This window comes from Pezoporus wallicus, unplaced genomic scaffold (genome assembly GCF_028554395.1).
Source record: "Pezoporus wallicus isolate ANWC-B61680 ecotype Strahan unplaced genomic scaffold, APGP_CSIRO_Pwel_v1 contig_5785, whole genome shotgun sequence".
In the NCBI taxonomy this organism is placed as follows: Eukaryota; Metazoa; Chordata; class Aves; order Psittaciformes; family Psittacidae; genus Pezoporus; species Pezoporus wallicus.
This window is the reverse complement of record NW_026641150.1, coordinates 2407092-2430284: the sequence shown is the minus strand read 5'-3', so window position 1 is coordinate 2430284 and position 23193 is coordinate 2407092. Positions and strand designations below refer to the sequence as shown.

The 23193-nt window shown below is 41.3% G+C and overlaps 1 protein-coding gene across 2 annotated transcripts in view; it reads right to left on the bottom strand.

The window, feature by feature from the left end:
- EDAR (ectodysplasin A receptor) overlaps nt 1-23193 on the bottom strand; it is a 74357-nt gene that overhangs the window by 5158 nt on the left and 46006 nt on the right. For both annotated transcript variants that reach the window (XM_057422351.1, XM_057422352.1), the window contains 9 exons: nt 20763-20831; nt 19943-20065; nt 18676-18857; nt 14192-14277; nt 2905-2991; nt 1749-1877; nt 1586-1660; nt 1204-1276; nt 339-498 (listed from right to left, as the gene is read on the bottom strand). In XM_057422351.1, coding sequence (XP_057278334.1) covers nt 339-498; nt 1204-1276; nt 1586-1660; nt 1749-1877; nt 2905-2991; nt 14192-14277; nt 18676-18857; nt 19943-20065; nt 20763-20831 — 984 coding nt within the window. The remainder of the gene's footprint in view (nt 1-338; nt 499-1203; nt 1277-1585; nt 1661-1748; nt 1878-2904; nt 2992-14191; nt 14278-18675; nt 18858-19942; nt 20066-20762; nt 20832-23193) is intronic.

Genomic DNA, 23193 nt, shown 5'->3' with positions numbered 1-23193 from the left:
TAGCATCGGGGTTAGTTATATTAGCATTAGCCATATCAGGAGCGGTTGCTGTTAACTGTTTTTTCTTCCTTTAGACTATAAAATATAATACTAAAAAAAACATTTAGTACTTTTGTAAGAAATTTTTTTTTTTTTCAACCCTGAGCATTATATATGTACATATATGTCACTAAATAAATGAGATTCTATGGTAAATTTTTCTGGAGAAGCTTTCGGAATTAGCCTGGTCTGCAGGATCATACATTTTGGGGGTGATATTTTGCATATTGTTTTCTTAAAAAGGCCCCAAAATAAGACAGAGAAGTTCTCTCAAATTTAATTCTCAAAAGCAGACTTACCCCAGTTGACTTATTGCTTGTAGAAGACTTATCTCTGGCCAAATGCACTAAAGATAACAAGCATCTCTCTGGAGTCCCTTGCTTGTCAACTGCAGCTTCTTCATCACTATCCATACTACGGCTTAAAAGGCGTTCATTCTCAGAAGATGCATCATTTTCACTGTAAAATGAAGGTTATAGTTATATCAGTGAAACCTTTCATAGGTTATACTAAAATAATCTCCTTTTTGTAATGGGATATAAAGTAATGGGATAAAAGTGGCTTCCATTTTTTAAAACACCTTTCCTCCTGTCCTGTGAATGTAACTGCATTCACCTGCCCTGAGTATATGTACAATGCCCATCAAATCATATGCAGCTTGCAGGAATCCTTTTATAGAGGGATTTTCCAACTAAGGACATGTTTAGCCCACCTTAATCGTGTTATCTGGCCAGGGCTGGATGCCAGGCAGACACTAGAGGAAAATTATCACACCACGCCAAGGAGCTTCCTAAAGGCCTGGAGCAGTTATTTTTACTCTTCTTGCCTAAAAGTGAAGGGGGACCTTACTAAGGGCATGTATGTGACAGCAGCACTTGGGTCCCAAAGACACCTCTCCAAATAGGAGATGGAGGCCCAAGAGCTGATGTACTGGTCACAGAGGAAGTGGGGAGGACACAGGTTTCTCTTTGGTAACAACTGCAGTCCTGTCCTAGAAACCAGAGAAGGAAAAATCTACTAAGGTGTCTAGTCTCTTCCCTGCTGCAGCAAGCTACCAGCATACCCATCTACTTTGTTCTTCATGTATTCCTCTGTACCAGGATGAATGGTGACTATGTCCCTCACCCACTTCAGTTAAACTGGAAGTACATTTATATTACCCACCTTTTAACAGCCTTAGCTGGAGTTGCTGTAAGTTTCTCAAACTCTTCTTTCTCAGAGAATATCACAACATTATCTATAGATCAAAAATTAGAGAAATTTAAATTGGCAATGAGTTTCCAAACCAGTGCTTTGTCTCAGCTGGTAACCAGATGAGTTCTGCTGGTAACCTTACTGAAAACATGAATCTCTCTGACATGTTTTTAATTGCTATCAGAGGATTAAGTGACATGCTGGAAGTACAAAAACTATCATACATAATTCTTTAGCAAACTCATGAATTTTACACAATTTAAAGGGAAATTGTAATTCAGACAAATGCAGTAAGGGTATTTAAGCCAAATGTTCCCTTGAACAGAAAAAGCAAAACTAAAGTAACTTGTACCTTGCACTTCTTTCTTCTCTTCTTGTGTGTTAGCCTGAGCTTCGACATTTTTTACTGAATGGCTCTTGCAACAGGCTAGAATATAAAAATATAACACTAATTATTCTCAGAAGCCATCTAAAAATAGCATTTGCAGCTAAAATTTCATGTGTTGACCAATTACCTTGAGCAGAAGGTTTTGTTTTCACAATATAAAACATGATGATGAGGACAATGGCAATAGCCATTATGAAGATGGTAGACATTGCAATTATAAGAGCTGTAGCCAGATGTCCTTGTCCTGAAAGATCTCCTGAAATAAATATTTTCATAAAGAAGCAACTGTTAGGATCAGAGAACAGTTAACGGTTTGTGGTCTGGTCTACACTTACGTTTTACTTGTTAAGCATTGAAGAACTTGGCGTTGCATTGGAAAGGCAAAGAGGTTTTCAGAATTGAAAACATTTATGCTGCACTGACCAGTTAACAGTATTCATCAAAAAAAAAACTGATGGCAAGATCTGTCAGATAGAAAGGTATAGGAAATTATATTGTCTGCTAGTAATATAGGAAGCTATACGTAAACAAGAGTAGCAGCTTTCCTACACTGTATGCTGGGAAAGAGCATTGGAATCTAAAAATAGAAAGTACATAAACAAACGGGATGAGACCTAAAACGACTGTTGGTGACTATGGCTGCCTCAGAAGGTTTGCAGTAAAAAGGAAACACATGCAGAAGAGCTGAAGTTTTTCTAACTTCAACTTAAAAGACTTAAAACGCAGCATGGCTAGAAGGTAAAATAAGGTATGTGAAAAGGTATTCAGAGGGAAAATTTGGATGCAAAAGACTGGAATTGAAAAGCCACAAAAGGATGCAGAAAATGACAGATATGCTAAAATGCATGAAAACTTTAATTTTTCTGAAAACATGATTCTCATGGTCATGTTTCCAGACAATACCAGGAACAGCAGCATTGTCAGTACCTCAGTAACTGCATCTTTCCTGTTGTGGCTTCTCAGGTTCACATATTTTTAAAATCTAATAATCATAGAGTCATAGAATCATAGAATAGTTAGGGCTGGAAAGGACCTTGTGGTCATCTAGTTCCAACCCCATGCTTTAGAACTGTTATGGTTAGCTCAGTAACAGACTGGCCATATTTGTGCAGTGTTGATTAACCAAGAAATAAAAAATCATTCTGAATTATTTTAGCAGAAGTTTTAGAAAACTGGAGATAGTGGCAGTGAAATTCACAATAGATATTGCCAGTTTGCTTGCACTTTGTTGATGCCATTTTCAAAACAAACAGCCACTAAATTAAATCTGAGTGCATTCTTACCTTTGTGAGCATGCTGGTAAGGTGAGAAGGTGCTTGTGCCAGAGGTACTCGGGAAGATGGCTGAAATGCCAGAGGTAGCCCCTGCACCTGCAATATAAACAGAAATGCCATCAACTTCCGTGGTTACTTTGTCCAGTCAAAGGAATATCTTGGCCCAGGTAAACAGAGCTTTTACTTAGCTTGATTGCATTTCCTATGCAAAGAACCCACGAACCTTTCTGAGATGTCACTAATCCCAGTATGCATTTCTGGCACATTGAAAACTGTGTTACAGACTACATTTTGCATAGCCTCTAGAGGGAGTGGAAGAAATCAAAGCTCCTGAACAGTCATGAGCTTAGAAGAAACCCAAGCATCTTCAGACACAGGAAGGGCCAACTGTCATACATGGATTCCCGCATTACAAATCTGTCCTGGGTAGCAGAAAGTTTTCTGGGATCCAGCTGATGACTCAAGTTGTTCACAGCCTGCACTCCATTATTTGCAACATCAGATCCCAAGTCCTATTCGGTAGAGTCATCAAATTAGTGCTTCCCACAAGCATCCTTCACTAGCAGGATCAGTGTGAAGCTCTGATGGTGTGCAAAACCTCATGAGCCCACAGGAAAATGTAGGGAAGGTGACAAATAATAGTGCTGAATGCCTTTCTGTTCCATTGAGCTGTTCTGTCATTAAAGAGAACATTAGACTTTCCTGCAGTCTAGCCAGGCAGTACTTTTCTTATGATTCTTCTCCCTGTCAGTACAGATCTATACTTTGGGGAGCGAGGAAAGCCACAAAAACAGTAAAATGAAGAACTTCATGCTGGGAGAGGAGTGAGATTGCCCAACATGAGTTTCCATATCTGAATTCTACAGCTAAGTTTGAAAGTCAACATTAATTTTTCAGATGGTATCATGCACCGAGTCTTCAAAGCAGTAAACCAAGTCATAAATTAATATATGTGACATGATACTGCATATTATTGGGAATAAGGCTGTTGATAGGAACGCTCTCAGACAGGATGGTGCTGGTATAGCATTCCAAAACAGAATAAAAACATTAAGGCTGGGAGAAAACATTCTCTTCATTCTTAAACAAACTTCAATATCATTGGTAAGCAGGTAATGCAACCAGCTACTATCAACAGACACTGAAAAATGTCTTCTGGCTTGGAGAGGGTACGAAATCCCTCCTGCTTTGTATTATCTGCCTATGGAAAAAGTCCAGTGATAATTAAATTCAGCAGACCTAAAGGCAAAAGACTTTCCCAGTCATCTGGTAAGGTGCACACAGCACTCAGCTCCACAAGCTAGTTTGGCAACTAGCGTAGCTGAGAACCAACCATGCTGTTCTTTAGACCTAGTAAATATTCCAAGAAATTAAACCCGCCAGGTAAACTTGACAGGAAATTAAGCAGTCTGGAACGGTCTGAAAAATGTTCCATGGTTAAGAACAAAGCAATGGACATGTTCTTCGAATTAAGAGAAATGCTTCCTAAAAAAAAATAAAAAAAATAGTACCTAACATAAAACATGGCTGCATGTAGCGAATGAGAAATGTACACTTGAAGTGGCTGCAAAGTATGAGTTGCAGATGTCTTCAAAAGAAATTTTCTTTAACAATGGTAAAACTTCTTTCAAACCTCATTTGTTGGAAGGAAATGGATTAATTTATTAGAATTCTTTTTCCTTTTTTTTTTTTTCCCAGCTGAAGAAGTGTTTTCATAAAGTTTTAAATACACTAATTTGTTAATTCGGATTCTTTTCATATTACGTAAATGACAGAGAGATGACGTAAGTCTTGCCTCTGGTCCCTTCTCTGTTACAAGCTTCCAAGAATTAGTTATGAGCTTCAGAAACTACAATACAGCAGTAGACCATCTATGCATCAGTAGATGGAGAGGTCATCTGCATGTAGTGGAGATTAGAGACAGGTAATTTTTTAAATTTCAGCAATTCTTCACAAAACTGAAGTGAATCATCCAGGTCTCGACCCCTGTATCTACTAATTATGATTGGACAACAGAAGAAATTTAGTAAATGACCGATGCTGTAGCCAGATATTTTCCTTCATGTCCACAGCTACCAGGTTTACGCCTATTCTTGCAGTCCCCCTGGCAAATCCAATTACAGCCAATTGTAATTCCGCGCAGTCCTTGCATGCTGCAACAAGTCCACAATAGCTTTCTTATGCTGCCTTTCAGCTAACACAGGCAAGCTATGCTGCTTTGTCTGCATGGAGTTTATATGACAAGCTTCGGCTTGTCTCCTCCATAAACAAGTTTTATCAAGCTTTCCTCTCTCTCTTTTCCTTCATCTGAAATACATAGTCATTGAAGTATTTCTGCCTAGTCAATCTTTCAGTCATTTGTACTATTTTCACGTTTTTCATATCTTCATTTCTCCATCCCTGGAAGTGTCCAAGGCCAGGTTGGACAGGGCTTTGAGCAACCTGGACTAGTGGAATGTGCCCCTGCCCATGGCATCAGCGATTGGAACTGGATGAGCTTCAAGGTCCCTTCCAGCCTCAACCATTCTGTGATTCTGTGATTCACCGGTCTGTGAAAGGAAGTAGAGCCTTCTAAGGTGGGAAGTCTCACAGCAGTGGGTAGCATAGGACTGGTAATAAGGAAGGTCATTCATTCTTCATTTAGCATCATTGTCACCCTTCACCCAGCTGTACCCCACATCAAGATACAGCTATGTTGTCCACGCCGTGCACACACATGTGAACCTCTGCTGTGCACAAGAGTGAGCACCTTTAGCATCAGAGCCTACGTGCAGAATTTTCTTTGCATGGGAATGCGGCCGCCTCATTTGTTGTGTAGAGCCTGCTGTGGCAAAATCAAGGCTGGTGCTAGAACGTCATGTCTTTTTTCATATGCCTAGGTGGGAGTTAGTCGTTATGCATATTTTAAGCCTATTATCAAATTTAATAATTTGGCATATTCATTATAAGCCAAAGTTTTTCTTTAGATGTGGCTTAGAAGAAAGTGCCAATTTGTACACCTGCACTACAAGAGGAACAAAAAAATGCCAGCTTCTGCAAAAGTTCAGTTCATATCGGTTTTGCGTGAGTAAAAAGAAACAGAACTCGGAGCTGCTGATTTTGCCCAGCCCAGCACTACACCATGACTGCAATGTCAGTGAGTTCCTGTGCACATCCAGTCTTGCATCCCGATCACATTATTAATTCTGGTTCCAATATAGATGGCACTTACATAATCTATAAAGACTTAGATACAGCTCAGGCAGAGACATCCTAAGCTCCTACAGCACAACATATGGAACCAACTCTATTTTAGTGTAAAAAAAAAGACTGATGGCTGTAATACAGTTGTGCAAAAGACTGCTTTATAACCCTAGACATCTGTAAGTGATATTGTAGCAATGTGATAAGGACATTAGGAAAGAAGTTTATTACTGAAGGTTGGTCAGCTTTTGCATTATAAACACTTTTATTAAAAAATTGTAATTTAGTTATAACTTTCTTGGAGTCTAAGTACAGTTTCATTTAAAAATCCCACACTTACTATTTAAAAGAACAATTGAATTTGTATTTACATTTGAATGTTTGGGTTTTTTTAACTCCAAATATAGCTTTAACTTCAATTGCCGTGCAGCCAGCCTTTTGTCCTCATCCTGAACAAATGTTGGGCAATAAAATATTGTTGGTTGGTTGTTGCAAAGAACCTTTCTGTTTTATGTAACAGCACTACTATAGTTGTTCATGTATCTCAAGGCAGAATAAGAAGTGACAAAAACAAAACTACCAGATATGTGAGAAGAGAAGGGTGCAGGGAGGGAAGGTTTTACCAACATGCCCCCTTGCAAGTGTTTGTGAGTGCATAAAATCTGGTGCAGTAGGAGACCATATGTGCTCCTGACATACGCTGCTGTGGGTGTCAGCTTACTGGTCCATGCAAAGGACAGCTGCTCATAGCTAGCAGCTGCTTTTTTTAAAGTTTATTTAGTACTTAATAACATACTGTAAAAATACCCAAAGTGTGTATACAACAGACTATCATCACAGTGATCCTGTAGTAAGAAGCGTTTTAACAATGTCTTTGTGTATATATGTTTCTATTTCTTGCCATTGAGTACAGCTTGCTTTCTCCCAGTGCATCCCACTTCTCAGAGCCATGGTCCAGTTATGACTGGCAAGGCACGCTCGCTACTACCAGCTGAGCTTTGAGCACCCTCATTAAGACTGTTTGACAGGGGAGACGTGAGATAAAGCACACATACAAATAAATGACTAGCAACCTGGAATATGAGGTGAGAAATAAATTATATTGAGTTGAAATTCAATAAAGGTAGACAGTTTATGTCTGACAAAGTAATAAAAATCTGGATTATAACTAAACCTAGTCGTAAATAAGACCTAGATATGTAGAAAGCAGAGGTCAGAGTTTTCAAATGAATGTAAATCTGTATTTGGGTATTCACATGAAAGGTTTGGTTTAAAACTTCAAGAAACAATGCTTTGAATGGAAACCCTGTGTGCCTGGAAAGTTACGAAAGCTGAAGCAGCAGTCAAAGTCAAGCCGCTCTCTAAGGTGTCTGCATATGACTTCAGGAATCAAACAATAACCAACCCCGAAAATGTTGCACATCACTAATAACAGAGCATATCCTAGACAATGGATGATTGCCAGACTGCTCTGTATTTTACTGTCTTTTATTTTCAGGGGGCATACAGAATACTACATGACAAGCTACCATAATGTTTCCAGGTAGATACTTCAGCTGTTGTAGGTAGTTATTAAACCAGGAAGAGCATGAAGTAAATTAATTCCTGAGACTGAAACTCCTAAAAAAAGTAATGGCAAAGTTCCCCCTGGGCTTCTATTTTTGACCTGGTCATTCTCACTGCAAGTAACCACTACTGTTCAGACACATAAAAGGAAATATTTTACGTTGTTGTGCTCTCTGTAATGCCTTTAATTATTTCATTTCTCTCTCTTTTTATTTTGCAGGGGCAGGGATGTGATGACAATTATAGGTCACATGGCCCTAGTCTGACAATTTGTTTGCAGTTTAGAGAGGGACCTTTTACATATAGTGACAGGACAAGGGGAATGGCTTTAAACTGGAAGAGGATAGATCTAAATTAGACATTGGGAAGAAATTTTTTCCTGTGAGGATGGTGAGGTGCTGCACAGGTTGCCCAGAGAAGCTGTGGCTGCCCCATCCCTGGCAGTGTTCAAGGCCAGGTCGGACAGGGCTTTGAGCAACCTGGTCTAGAGGAAGGTGTCCCTGCCCATGGCAGGGGGATGAGCTTTAAGGTCCCTTCTAATTCAAACCATTCTGTGATTCTATGATTCACTTGGACCTATAATCAATGCACAGTACTGGAAAGTCTTAGGAACACGCTTCCTGAACTAAGCCTATGTCCAGGAATGCAGTGTTATCATCTCTTTCACTGTGCAACACCAAGGAGATAATTGCCGTTTAAACCTTACTATGGTGACTTCAGAGCATTGGAAGGAGGAGAATGGAATCGCAAGGAGCCTATTTCACCTCTTCTTGGTGACCAGCCTGTAGAGGTGGTAGAAAGCTGCAGCTCTGCAGGTTTTGCAGCTCATGAGCCTGGGCAGAGCGATGCTACAGAAACTTGCAGCATCTCCCATGGATGGGTGGGTGGTGCCCACTGCGGGAGCTGCAGCTCCAGCACAGGTGAAAACATCAAAGTCACTGGAGTTTTATTCCAGGAGAACTTCACTAGGACCAGAGTGTCCCCCCCCGAGTCATACCTAGGCACAGCTTTCCCAGCAGTTGAAAACAGCAAACCCCATATTTGCTTCTCAGACCCCTCCCCTTGAAGGTTTACGGCTGTGGCTGGCCAATTTTGTCCTAAAATCAGGTTCCTTTCCTAATATAGACAAACCCTAAGGGGATGAGAATTAGACCATACCACCAGTGAACAATAAAGCACTGCCTTCAACATTTCTTCCATTACACATGTGAGGAGGGATGGGGCGTTCAGAGATCAAACAACTCCAAAAAGAAAAGTTTGTTAGCTCCAGTTAACAAGCCTATTCATTTGTAAGTGTAATTTGAAACAGAAGGGGAAAAAAGTCCTGATGTTGATCATACAACAAAAGGATAAATCTGGCAAGGAATGAAAATTAGTGATGTTACAAAGAATGGAGAATTAAAATAAAATTTTCTGAAAGAATTATTTTTCACTAATACAAGTGATTTTGGCACTAGGATTGTTTGTGTCAAGCACTTCAAATAGGAAGGCTAAGTTCTCTGTCTTCAGTGCACAGTGATGGACAGGACCCCCTGATTCAAGCTCATCACCCAAAGCCATCAGCCTCTTAGTCAATTGTTCCACCTCATCTCTCTAACTGTTCTGAAGTTCTAATGATACAATAATAAAAATGATCTTTTCTGTTTCTAGATGCCATTTGCTCTCTGGTAATTAGCAAATAACTTGACTACATGTATTTTAACCTGTTGGTATTCCTTTTTCTTTTTAATTTTCCTTAGCTCTCATTGGTAGGTTTTAGACTTACAATCTTACACAGGTTGACTATTGCATCTGTTTTCATATGAAAAAAGGTGAGGGTATTTTGTGCCCATGCACTCTAATGTATGTATATGGTGGATTAGAAAGGAGACCCTCAATCACATGCTAAAATTCTCTAGATCAATAATCTGTGAGTGAAAAGGATTTGTATATTTGATATAATTATGTAAATACAACTTCAAAGTAAATGTTCTTCAAGTTTTTGTAGCAAGGTTTGATTTTGTTTTCCTCCATAATTTTTGAACTGGAATGGCAGATATCAAAGTTTGAAGAGAAGAGTTAATACACATAAACTGATAGAGAGTTGCAGCTGCTAAAAGACAAGATCTCTTCCAGCAGTAACTGTACCTCTCTGCCAGAGAAACTCCATGGAGGTTTACATCTTCTGTCTTGCGTGTACTTTTACATTGAATAAAACAAAACCAAAACAAATCAAAACAAAAAACAAAACAAGCCAAACAACAAACCAAACCAAAACCCAAATCTCAATAAGATAGTCAGAGGCCTCAAGTGACTCTAGTTCCAAAGGTGTCAACAGAAAATCCAGCACCATTAACCGTGGGAAGCCACATCTTAAAGGTTTGATGCTCGTTACCTTCATTCTTTGATTTGCATAGGAAACTTGCCTCCACTATTTTTTGCAGAGCTGCTATTTATTACAGAGGTATCCCAGTTTAGTGTCAGCGAGGTGCACTGATTGCTGGTTATCTGCTTCATACATAGCTGAAGGTCTCACATCTTTGATGGTTTGGCATTATGCTCCTCTATGCTTAGCAGGCAAGTCCTGAGTCTCCCACACAGTACACTGGAGGGAGCTGCATGCTGAGAAGCCAGAAGTCTTACGTCGGTGTTTCACAGTGCAGAAGATATGAAAAAATGCAGTCCTTATGGTGATGTTTACACTCTTCACAGTGAGAAAAAGCTTTCCTGCTACACAACCCACATCCTTAAACTCTCATGTGCACCGCCCCTTCCCCATACGTGCGCATTGCACACAGACTGCGGCTGAAGGCTGGTATTCCTCTCAGACTGCAGAACACTGCTGCTCCCATCCTTCAGACCAGGTGATACGCTTGCCTCAATTAAATCTCTGGCCTCTGTGAAATGTCTTCCTCTCCTCCCCCTCCTTACCATGCCATTTTGTGCTATTTCTTTAAAAGGTGACACAGGCCCATCAGGGAATTTCCTTTTCACTTTTTACACTAATATTTCCAGATGGTGGAACATGGGGTGTTCATCTTCTTTCTTCAGCCATTTCAAGGTTTATTGACTGTGTAGGAGATGAAAGTTGCACAGCAGGCTCTTGGAGTTGAAAACTATTTGTTTACCCTTTGATCAGAGCCAAATATTTTTCTGCCAGATAAAATGTACTGACAGGCAAATTCTCTAAGCAGGTTTCCATGCAGCAGCAGCACACCCTACTACTTCCCTCTCCTTCTGGCCCTTTGTAACATGCAGACTAGGCACTTCCCTAGCTAAGGAGAGCACCACTGTCCTCTAACCCTGTCACAGACCTAATGAAGGGCTGAAATGGGGTTTATCTGCCCTCATTTTTTTTTTGTCTAGGAGTGCAAACCTAGAGCTTGTCATCCACAGCTTCCTATTCTTAAGTAATTTGACATCCTTGTTTCCTTGCAACCCATTGGGTCACCTTTCTCTAGTGGTGTGCCACATGCAGAAGTGTTTGAAAAAAAGGAGCCTTAGGAAAGAGGTGCCCCTTTAGTGTGGTGTTTAGGCTCATGAAAGCTGCTCAGCTCTGTTTTGATGTCTCAAGAAAGGAACAGAAGATACCTAGAACTATTTGGAGTCCTTACTCTGGGTCCTCCACCATGACAGCAGGTCAATAAACAGAAGTTAAACTTCATAGAGGAACCATTCCTACCAAAGAGCTGATATTATCCTTCATATGGTGAAATCTGATGACAGTGAGACATGCAATAAAGCCCACTTGCTAATACCAGCAGATTTTATGCCGCCTGCCACAAAAACAGTGAGCTTTTCAAAAGGTTCCTGCAGCAAGGCTGATTTTCCATCTGGAGTACAAATCACTGCCTACATATTAGGGAGCTGCCATTTCAAATGGTGTCCAGAAGTTCAGACATCATAAACCAAATTACCTGAGCTTAGTGATCTGGGGGATTTGGATTTTAAGAAGCTTTCCCACTTTTTGAACACTTGTAATCAAATGGTTGGCTTCGTAGACTTGATTAAAATGGTAATGTTTACTCTTTCTAAGACTAATTTCTCCTACTTTAATACTCAGTTTCTTGGTTTATGCACCTGCCTAAATCCCCCCCCCCCCCCCCCCCAAAATAATGTATATTTATTCTTGTGTTTGCCAGGTTAAAAATTGCATGTGGTTAGCTAGTTGTGCAATTCATACTTTCCTTACAGAACTAAGCATGTTCTAAATCATATCTGCCAGATATCCTATAGAAGACAAAGATTTTGTTTTTGAATTGAGTAATAGTTGTAAGATCTTCTGGTAGTTCCTCACCAAAACAGTAAGCTACAGCAGTAAGCTACAACATGTTTTATACTACTAGAACCCCATTTCAGCAGGGTTTGAGACAGACCATCAGAGCTGAGGAAGGATTCATTTCTGCTTATTGGTTTGCAGCAAGCACGGTTGTATTCCCATCAACGGGGCGGGCAGCCAGCCTGTGCACGCATACAGGATGGGGTGTGTCCACATCCTCTTACCATACACCATCATCTCCCCCCAAGAGTCCTACCCTCATGTTTTCACTTATCTCTCCACCTTCTTCCAACATTGTACATTTGGGTTCTCCTTTATGCCCTTACCTCACTGTTTAATACAGACTTTACCTCACCAAAATCACCCTCACCCCACCCTCACCCATTCCCACTGTCTCAGGAAGAAGCTCATGTCTCAGGACCCAGTGGGTTTCTGCAGCCAAGTGAGGCATGCAGCTGTACATGAGACAGCCACTTTGCATGCAAACAGTCCAGAGAGATGCCTCCCCCTGGGTTGTGAGGTGGTAATTATCCCCTGGCGCACCTGAGCTCTTGCGCTTTAGCAAATGTGGTAGCTGCTCACAACCCATCCTCCTTTGAAGTGGCCCACAGAGCACCAATGACACAGTTCAGCAGCATCTGAACTAAGTAATTGCTATTTACTTACACTAATAAATGCCCAGGGACTTTTGTGTCAACTTCTGCTTTCAAATCAATCCCACAAAATATTGCAATTCTTTTTCATGATGAAGACTTTAAAAGAGCAGAACATGGGCAGGATTTTGGGTTAAGATGCATTAGGTTTCTCTAGGGGACTGCCCATTTTTGTCTGGGTTTTTCTTTTAAAGTTTTTCTCCTAATGGGCTCCAGATTCTCTGAGGGGGTGTCAAAGTGATTTGGTCATCCAGAGAGAACCTCATCTTTCCTTTTTCTTTCCTCACTTTCTTTATCCCTAAAGGAGACGGAAGTTTTTTTGGGAGTCGCCTCTGCATTACAGTGCTGGTGTGTGGCTGTCCCTCTTCTCTGTGGCATAAGGATGTTCCTTAACATGGGACACTTTTAAGATTGGAAGAAATCTTTTACTGTGAGAGTGGGGAGGCACCGGAACAGGCTGCCCAAAGAAGTTGTGAATGCTCTACCCCTGTCAGTATTCAAGACCAAGTTGGACAGTGCCTTCAGCAGCCTGGTCTAATGTGAGGTGTCCCTGCCTGTGGCAGTGGGGTTAGAACTAGATCCTAAGGTCCTTTCCAACGCAAACCATTCTATGATTCTAAGCCATTCTACGATTTGGCTGGACAGCGTGCTGGGACATCTGGACTAGGTAGTGCTTTGCCAAGATGGGTTAAACCAGATGATCCCTGAGATCCCTTCCAACCTTCCATTCCATGATTCTGTGATGGGTAAGCCATTGCACACGTGACATACAAATGGACAGGTACTAATGCTGGGGTGTCACACACACATATGTGCATTGTTTTCAATTACCAAACTACAGCTTCTTTTGTCAATTATATCTATAGAATTAGCTGTTTTATCAGTGATGACTACTACACACCAGCATCAATCCTTGCATCACTTTGAAACCAAAGCAGAAGAGAAGCTGCGTGGAGACCTCATAGCAGCCTTCCAGTATCTGAAGGGGGCCTATAGGGATGCTGGGGAGGGACTCTTCATTAGGGACTGTAATGATAGGACAGGGGGTAAAGGGTTTAAACTCAAACATGGGAAATTTGGGTTAGATATAAGGAAGAAGCTCTTTACTGTGCGGGTGTTGAGGCACTGGAATGGGTTGCCCAAGGAAGTTGTGAATGCTCCATCCCTGGTAGTGTTCATGGCCAGGTTGGACAGAGCCTTGGGTGAGATGGTTTAGTGTGAGGTGTCCCTGCCCATGGCAGGGGGGCTGGAACTAGATGATCCTAAGGTCCTTTCCAACCCAAACCATTCTATGATTTTAGAATATGAAAGGTGTGATGCATTTCTACTAGGATCTGTGAAGTGTCCCATGTTTTTTTCATAGCTGACCTGAAACTGAAACTGAATTAAAAAAAAAATAAAATATACAGATTTGTGACTTCCTGTACCTACTAGTTAAATAACCATAATAAGTCCTGTATGGGATAGCTTAACAAATGAAAACTGGAACACAACTGAAAAATAGCAGGTCCTAAAACCAAAGGAGATGGAATTATTGTTTGAACAGAATAATCATTGCTGAAAGATTTCATATTGAGCCTCCAGATGATTCCAAGTCAAAACCAGATGAAATGCATAGAGGTTTCAGAGCACTTACATTCCTTGGTATTAGGAGGCGCCAGCAAGCACGAGTAGCAAACCATCCCGTATATGTTGCGAGGTCTGTTTTCCAGCATGTAGTAACTGAAACGGAGGGCAAGATGAGGCAAAACAGTGTAAATTAATATGCTACAACAGAGCATGGTTCATCAGCAACCAATTATACTGAGATAAAATCATTTAAAAAAAACTTCTATAAGCAATTTGATGCAAAGATGAGTCTTTTTTTTTTTTAAGCTGCCTGAATAGAGACAGTGTTTCTCTTCTTCCTTTCCTCCTAAAATGCAATTAATTAACCATCAAGCCTACATGACAAGAAGTAGTATCATTGCCTAAACCAACATTATACTCCCTGCTGAGTTCAAGCTTCAGTTTATAGCATGCCCTGAAATAAGACTTTTCAAAACAAGGGAATGCTTTTTTTTGAAGTAGTAATCTTTTAGGCAAGACCACCAGTTGGATATGGTTGGCTAATTTTCTTCACAATCACCATAAGAATAATTACCTTAATGCTAGAACCAAATCTGAGCCAAATCAGAATAAAAAATACAGCAAAACTCACCACATTTATGAGGAAAGACAGATTAGGTTTTACAGCTTTTGGGTTTATTTAGTTCCTTGCTCTACAGTTTGTAAGTTAGTTCCTGATAGTGGTATTGAAGATTGAAGGAAAGGTTTTCATAATTTGAACTTTTGGGCTGCTAATAAAGTTAGTGTTGAAATAAGGTAATTGGTTATGCAAGAATTGGATCCACAGGAAAGCTAATGAGTAAATTACATTAAAATCATACATGGATGGTGTTATGGATACGTCTTTACAAACCACTTGTAAATCACTACAAATTTTAATGAAGGAATGAATAAATTCATAATCCATTTATGCAGACAAGTACTCGACATGATAAACACTTTACACAATGGGGAATCTGTTTTCTGCTCTTACATACCTGTCTATGCACGTGCAGGATGTTTTTTCTGGAAAACCTATGCACTGTTAGGAAATTACTGCTGAAACTGTCCATCAAAATCAGTTTGTCATTAATGAATGCCCCAGCCTACAAGTAAGGGATAAAAGTCCAGGAAGTGGAGTACACAGAGATGCAAGCAGGCAACAGGGGCTGGAGGTACCTCAGAGAGCTCGTAAACTGAGCATGGTTCCTCCTTTATTTGTCGCTGGTTTTAAAAAATTCAAAGATTCACCCTCATTCTTCCCTTCAAATGTCTCTTGTGCCCCATCTGCCAATCTACCCTTCTCTCAGGAGTAAAACTACATCTTTCCTCTCTTATGGGGGCCTGTGGACATTAGACAGTGAAGCAGTTAATAAATAAGCAGGAAATGCCTGCCAAAGCACAAAAAAAGAAAAAAGAAAAGGGTGGCAGGCCAAAGATACTTATAAATTTGTAAAGAAAAATACAGGACAGGGAGGATCCACAGTCTAACAGCCACAGTGGTTTAGGAAAGACAAACAACCCTTCCGACAGTTAATTAAATCAAGCTGGTGGAATATTTCTCAGTTTTTGCCACAATGCGGAATGATGGAGGACGTGCAAAGAAAACTGAAGAAGATGCTCGTGGCAAGCAACTGTTCACTCACATGAGAAGGAAGCTCTGCAGCTGCAGACATTAATGATTCACCCCTATGAAGGATCAGCAACATATTTGTGTTTCTGGCTACTTTGCACTGCACCAAATACTAAAGGCAGTGTTGGAAATACCCAATCCCTTTGCATCAGTAACTACAGGGAAGTGACACAGTAACGAAATAATGAAATTTTGATGGTGTTACTCTTCCACCTCTTTCTTGAAAAGGGGAAGCATCAGTAGTGGAAGCATCTCTGAATACACTTTAAAAGAAAATTATCCCTTTGTAATTCCAGAGACTTGCTCCAAGCTGAAATATCTGCTGGGACAACATGAAGGGTATGTATCATGTACACTTGGCCTGTTCTTACTCCTCTGTGGGTTTCCACTCAGGACTGCTACTGAGGACAGATGGCTAGCCTAGAGGGACCCTTGCTCTGACCTGCTGTATCTGCTTCTAGTTGGCTGTGATCTCAGTCATGCTCCAAGAACACCTAAGGGATCATCCCATTGAGGGAAGTAGTCGAAAGTGTCAATTGCACCTAATTTCCAAGTTACTGACCTGTCCTATTTACCATGATGGAAGAGCTTCTGGGCAGGAGCAGAGTATGAAGCACTGTCCAAGGAGGTTAGGCACGCTAGATACCTCCAGCGTTCTCTGGCAGATGAACTTTGGTTTTGAGGATCATAGCTTTGGACCTAAGCCTTTACATTCTTCCCTGGCTACAGTCTTGCATCCTTCTTGTGAGTATGACAAATAGTGTTATTCCTATGTCATATGAAAGGGAACTGATACACTGAGAAGTAGTGGATGATCCATGCTCTTGTACCAACGGTCTCCTTCTCTTAAACTGATTATAAGTAACAGTGAAAAAATAGAAGGAAGAATATATAATTATCCAGCACCTATTTTAAGGCAAATGACAGAGAAAGGAACTTCTAGCCACTGGGAAAAGGCTGCCAGTTCAGTGGTGTTTTGTCTAAAAACTTAAGGTCAGAGTGTCTTTGCTCATCTTTTCCTCAGGCTGCTGTACTGAGCTGGTGAAAAGTAGCAAAGGGATGAGATGTCCCTAAATATAGATCACAGCATGTGGACTGTTACCTTGGGAAGGTCTGCAGTGCCTTACGGAATCACTGTCCTCTGAAACGGAAACCTTATTTTTTCCCTCCCATTGACTCAGGGGCTCTTTGAGGTTTAGTGCCCAGGGAAGGGAGAACTCTGCCAGCTGCCACTCACCCAGGCATGTGACTGTCCCTGTGTCACTGGGGCAATGAGGAAGGGTTGCTGGGCAGCCAGCGCTCCTTGACAGTTCTCTGCCCTAACACTGGATTTCCCCCACCATCACTCAGGAGCAGCCTCTGGGGTCTCTAAGTTGTGTGGGGAGTCAAGGCAGCTCCAGAGCTTGCCTTAGCCAGCACTGAGTTCATCCTGAGAATTTCGTGTCTTCATGCTTGGAGTAAGAGGGTGTTTCTCCTTAACTGCTGGCTTTGTCAAACCATCCCAGGACCTGGGAGTCACACGGAGAATGGCATGCAGCCAGACTCGGGCAGGCCAGTTTCTGCTACAGGTTACACCTGTGCAAACACAATGTTTTGAGATTATTCCCCAAGTGCCAGCTGTACAAGCTGATTATTTTCAGCGAGCACCCTGCTCCCACCTGGGTGACCCCATTAGTCCCGACAGAAATTGCAAAACAGAGACTGTGGCCACTATTTAACTTTCTTGCTCTTTATGATGTATGAGGGGAAGTCAAGAGGGAGCTCTTTTCAAATCACATCATCAGTCTGTTCGGCTGGCAGCTAGACAAGTCCTTTGTTTTGTTTGTAAACTGTGAAAATTTCACACAGGCTCACTGATACAGTAAACCTGGAAGCTTGCAGGGCCTCCTTAACAGGGTTTCCTGCCCTTTAAGTAGTGTGGGTTATTCAGCATCTGCAAACTGCACAAAAGCCAAATGTCAGTAGGAATTACTCTCTAAACCAAAGAAACACACTGGCAGAAACTGGAAAGGTATGTAAGGTGAGCTGGTGTTTGAGAGTATTTACTCAACCTACAAAATAAAAAGTGTTGAGAAAGCAAATGTATGCCTGGGTTTGGAGGCTTTCAAAGGCAATATAGTCAGGAATATGTTGTTAGCATATTCAATGTAAAAACACTTTCTCACCGTTGCTATCAGAATTATACTGAGTTTGAGACCATTAAAAAGATGGACTTACTAAAAAACATCCATTTTAAGCCCGTTCAAACTTCCCTGGAATTTGTTTTCATTCTGAACAGCAGCACACACACCACATTAGAAGCTCTAAAGACCCCTTTCTGTTGGTTAGAAGGGACCCCGAGAGACTAAATGCCTCGGTAAATCTCACCTAATAGCTATGTTAGCTAATGCCGTCAACTACTGACAGATCTGCCAGCTGGTCACATCTGGAGAAGAGATATTTTACGTTCCTAAACATACCATAGTGCTAGCATGGACCTTACGGGGCATCCAGGGCATCTTCATGGAGGTCGTTCGTAGGATGCAAGACTTATGAGGTAGCCATCTGAAACCACAGCTGAAGCCAAGCTGGATTTCTGACAGTGTCTAAAATGGCACTGCACACCTGTCCTAGGGTACATGAACTGCTCCCTTTCCACTTCTAGAGAGGAGAAGTTTTAGTTTTTTTTGTTTCTAGTTGTTTTTTCAGTGAGATTTCAGTAAGGTTACTGTTATCTTCTGATTTACTGAATTCACTGATGCTTTTGAAACATTTAGATGTATTGCTTTACAGAGACTGAAAAGCACAATTCACCAGTATCGTACCTACAGTCAGCTAGGACCTGAAGAAAGGCTGTCAGGATTTTGACATCAGAAAGGTATTTTGCAGTGCTTTGTGTAGAGCAAAGGTTAAGTCCTTACCCTGGGAGACAAGGACCGCACTCAGCATCATTCTCCTGATCACCAGGTGTCAAGACTGTGGCTCGGAAAAAACCCTCACAGTCTTTGTGCCGCCTGCATATCTGGTAACCTCCTCTGGAGAACTTCTCTGAAGGGCAGGGGATGCAGCCGTAGTCCTCATCTTTGGTGCCATATCCACATGTCTGCAACAACACAAAGTCACTGACAGGCAGGCTTGTGCTGCACACCTGCTTCTAGCAAAAGGAAATGTTCATAGCCTGGCCAGTTGGCTTTGTGGCACAACGTCAAGGGAAAGAAGTCTGTCATTTGGTACCTTAGTGTCTGTGCTAAAAAGGCCATGGAAGGATATAAGGATGCACCAAGCTGTGTGCTGGAGAGGAAAACAGGGAACCAGAGCATTGTACTCCTTGAAAGTGCCCCCCCCAGCTATTTATACCATATTCCAGCAAGCCATGGAAGTGAATTTCAGCTGCTGCTCAGATAGAAAGTGAACTGAAAATTGAAGAGCAGAGACGATTAAAGGGGAAGAATGGCTACAGCAGGGATATCAGCAATCTTGCTTTCATGCTAGGAGAGCCCAGAGGGAACAGCACAAAAAACAATATTCAGATGAGATTTCATAACCTCTGAACTCACATGTCCCAGCTGAACATTACGTTCAGATTAAACAAAACAAAACTAAAACCAACTGGTTATTATTCAAACGTACTTGCTCAGGACTACCAACTGCGCGAAATTCTTGCAATAGGATGTTTATCCAATTAAAACCAAACACGACTTCAGTAATTTTTTTTTTTTAATAAGCAACAATTATCTGCTGTAAATCAAATGGTTACTTAGGAACTGTAATTTAAAATGTTGCAGAAGCATCCAAGTTCCTTTAGTGCCAAAATATCTTAGTGGGAGAGCAAAATTAAGTCCTCGGTGTGGGGGGCCAGCAGGCACAGCAGACTGACCTATTCATCACACCATGCCAGAACAGAGCACCGGATTGTAAATAACTATTGAGATGAGAATGGACTGGCAGAGACTGTGTTTGAAACTTTTACCTTACAACTTTTACAACATTGCTTTTGACAGGCTGCTTCTGGGATGAGACAGGCAAGGTGCCCTGCTCCCATGACATGCTTGCAGGGGTAATGCTTAAGCATCTCTGTCCATACCCATTTTCTCTCCTATCCATATAGTACCACCACGTAACAAAGCATTTGGTTTTGCTTTTGGTGCTGGATATGTGTTCCCTACCAGCAGAAGAAGCTGAAATTACCATGTAAGGCTCTTCGCCCGGCTCGCACTTGGGGCAGTCGTGGCACATGCCAGTGGTCTGGTTGTAGTATTCGTTCTCACCGCAGTTGGAGTATTCAGCACTGGCAGAGTACACCAGGGAGACCTGTCACCAGAGAGCATCACACAGCACCATTACTTCCACTGCCTTTGTCTCCCAAGCTTTGTCCCCCCTCCCTTGCCCAGCTGCTGTGGCTCAGAAGGCAACAGGACCAGCATTGCAGCGTGAAGCACCCCTAAAGCTCAGAAACAGAAGTGGTGCCACTATGTGGGATGGAGGCAGATACAGTTTTCAGTAACCTGGTTCTTCTAAGAGTTTTTCAGAGCACTGATGTTTGTGCTTGTTGGCAAAACCACTCCTTAAAATACTGAATGCCATGATTCCTGATCCATTAATTCTCACACTCTTCTGCACAACAAATGCCTGAGTTTACACCCTCACCCTTCCCAGCTCTAATGAGCCTTCACAAATGTGACTGCAAGGGACAATTATAATGAGATAATGTGCTGCCTTGGGCCTCAACTATGAGAGGGCTGTGCTTCATGTGACACCTAGGCTCATCAGCTCTTTCAGTGCCTTCTGCTTCTGCTCCATTCTGAGTCCTTCTCCTTCCCCTCCTCCCTTGCAGCCTCAGTTTAAGCAGCACATGCCCAGGTGTTTTATTGAGTGGAAACCAATCACTGCATCAGGGTTCAGTTCCTAAGTTGCCTGTGGCTGTGCCATGACTATTCACAGATGTTTGCAAAGACCCAAGCAGGTATCTTTGAACACTGGGGAGACGTATATGCACATAAATACCTACCACCAGAAAAGGGAACACGTGAGTCCATTTACATTCACCTAGATGAGCCATGCTCTCTTGATACTTCACCTGAAAAGATAGAATTGGTGATTGTTTATGAACATAAGTAAATATTTGTGTGTTGCCAAAATAAGAACAGAAGGGCTTATAAGCAGAGAAAAGGTTACATGGCAGCAATGCCCAGAGGTCTAAACAAAGAGAGGGGAAGATGTGCACGTGCACTCATACACAAAGGAGTGCTACACACCCTTACTGAACATCTCTTTCCTCTCTTTGAGAAGACTGATGGCATGAGGGAGTCTGGTCTTGCAACAGTAATAAAAGCCTGTGAAAGATGAGGAACCAGCTCTGAGCTCTGGCACTTCTTGGCTCACTGGGAAATCCTCCCACAGAGGAACTGAGTGCTGTCTTGACTGCTAAATGAAAGAGGGCTGGGGATCAGTACCCTGGCTTGTGTCCACACCACTTAGTGCTTAACCCCACTAGACTAGATTTGTCTGGTAAGATGTAGGTGGAGAAGCCAAAAGCAGAGCCAGGGAGTGAACCGATGGCAAGCAGCACAGGCAGTTGGTATGCCAAGCTATACCTTCCTTGCCGGGTCCTGCAGATCACAGTATCACAGTATCACAGTATGCTAGAGATTGGAAGGGACCTCGAAAGATCATCTAGTCCAATCCCCCTGCCGGAGCAGGAACACCTAGATAATGTTACACAGGAATGTGTCCAGGCGGGTTTTGAATGTCTCCAGGGAAGGAGACTCCACAACATCCCTGGGCAGCCTGTTCCAGTGTTCCGTCACCCTCACTGAGAAGAAGTTTCTTCTCAAGTTTAAGTGGAACGTCTTGTGTTCCAGTTTGTACCCATTACCCCTTGTCCTATCATTGTTTGCCACTGAGTAGAGCCTGGCTCCATCCTCGTGACACTCCCCCTTTATATATTTATAGACACTTATAAGGTCACCCCTCAGTCTCCTCTTCTCCAAACTATAGAGACCCAGCTCCCTCAGTCTTTCCTCATAAGGGAGATGCTGCCTTTTCCTGGAGGAAGCAAAGGCTGCTTTTTGTTCTTGATAAGCAAACTGCAGATTTAAGAGTTTAGACCCCAGGAAGAATCCAAATTTTATATTTCAAATGCTATTACAATAGTTAGGGAAAAGAAAGGCTGCAATCTCTGTTATAAACACGTGTTAATTTATTTCATTTATTCAAAATAATTATTTTGACTGAGAACTAATGTTGCAGATTCATGTACTATATTTCTTTCTAAGGGGAAAAAAGAGATGCGAAAAGGAGGCACAAATTGTTTCGTTAGCATGATACAACATATTTAATGGTATTATTACAGCACATAATATGCCCTAGGGATTTTACTGCTTCAAATTGCAAATGTTTGAGATACAATTGCAACACTTTGGTCCTAGCAGATATAAACTGTTCTTTAAATTTTCCAGGTCTCAGACACTCAAGGCTTTTAGTCTCCCAGAAGAGTACAATTACAGCTTTGTGCCACATTTGAGGATACAACCTACATGAGAGCAGTGCTCTAGTATTTGCGATAGCTGCTAACATTTACATTTTTAAACACTAAGTAGATTAAGCAAAGATTATATCACTCCAGCATCAAGCTATGAACTTGCTTTATACGTTCCTTCCAGCAACTGGGCTAGCTGAGACAGGTAGCTGGGTGGGTGGGTGGACAACCTGAATTATATTAATTTCTGCAGGAAATTAAAGTTTGAAACCTAGAAACAAAAGAGAATCAGAGATAAATTGTCCCAAATATAGAGGTAAGAGATGGAAAATAGTAATGCAATTGTATAAACTGTCAAACATGTAAGTTGGACAAAGGCTTTGTCTGTGACAGTGCAGTTGCTTGGAAAAGTTCCAAAGATAGAGTCTTAACGCATATGTCTGTTAAACTGAACCCTAATTATAAAAGAGCTTGTTAGACTTTAAATATGAATATAATTATGTCCGTGTCCCTACTGATAGTGCAAAATTGTTGTTTTCATTATAAATCAGATCTGAGGCTGCTCAGGACCAAGAATTTCACTAGGAAAGCTTGAATCTAAAACTTTACAGTAAGAACATGTCTTACGGTAAAAACATGCTTCGGTTGCTTTCAAGCCACGCAGATGTTTGCTGTTTGAGGTACTTGTATGCAATCATAGCCAGATTTGAAAAATGGAAATGAAGAATTGTAGCCCATTAATGTAGAATACAATCTTCTCCATACATTTGGCATTTGGCATTTATTTACATAAAATGTTGAAAGTGTCAAGTTATACATATATACATAAAATATTTTTCCATCTCAATATAAATATGCATGCGGGGGTATATTTTATATGTAAACATACACTTTTTTCCCCTGCATTCCATCATTATACACAGCAATATGTCAAACTTATGGGAAATACTTTTTTAACTGG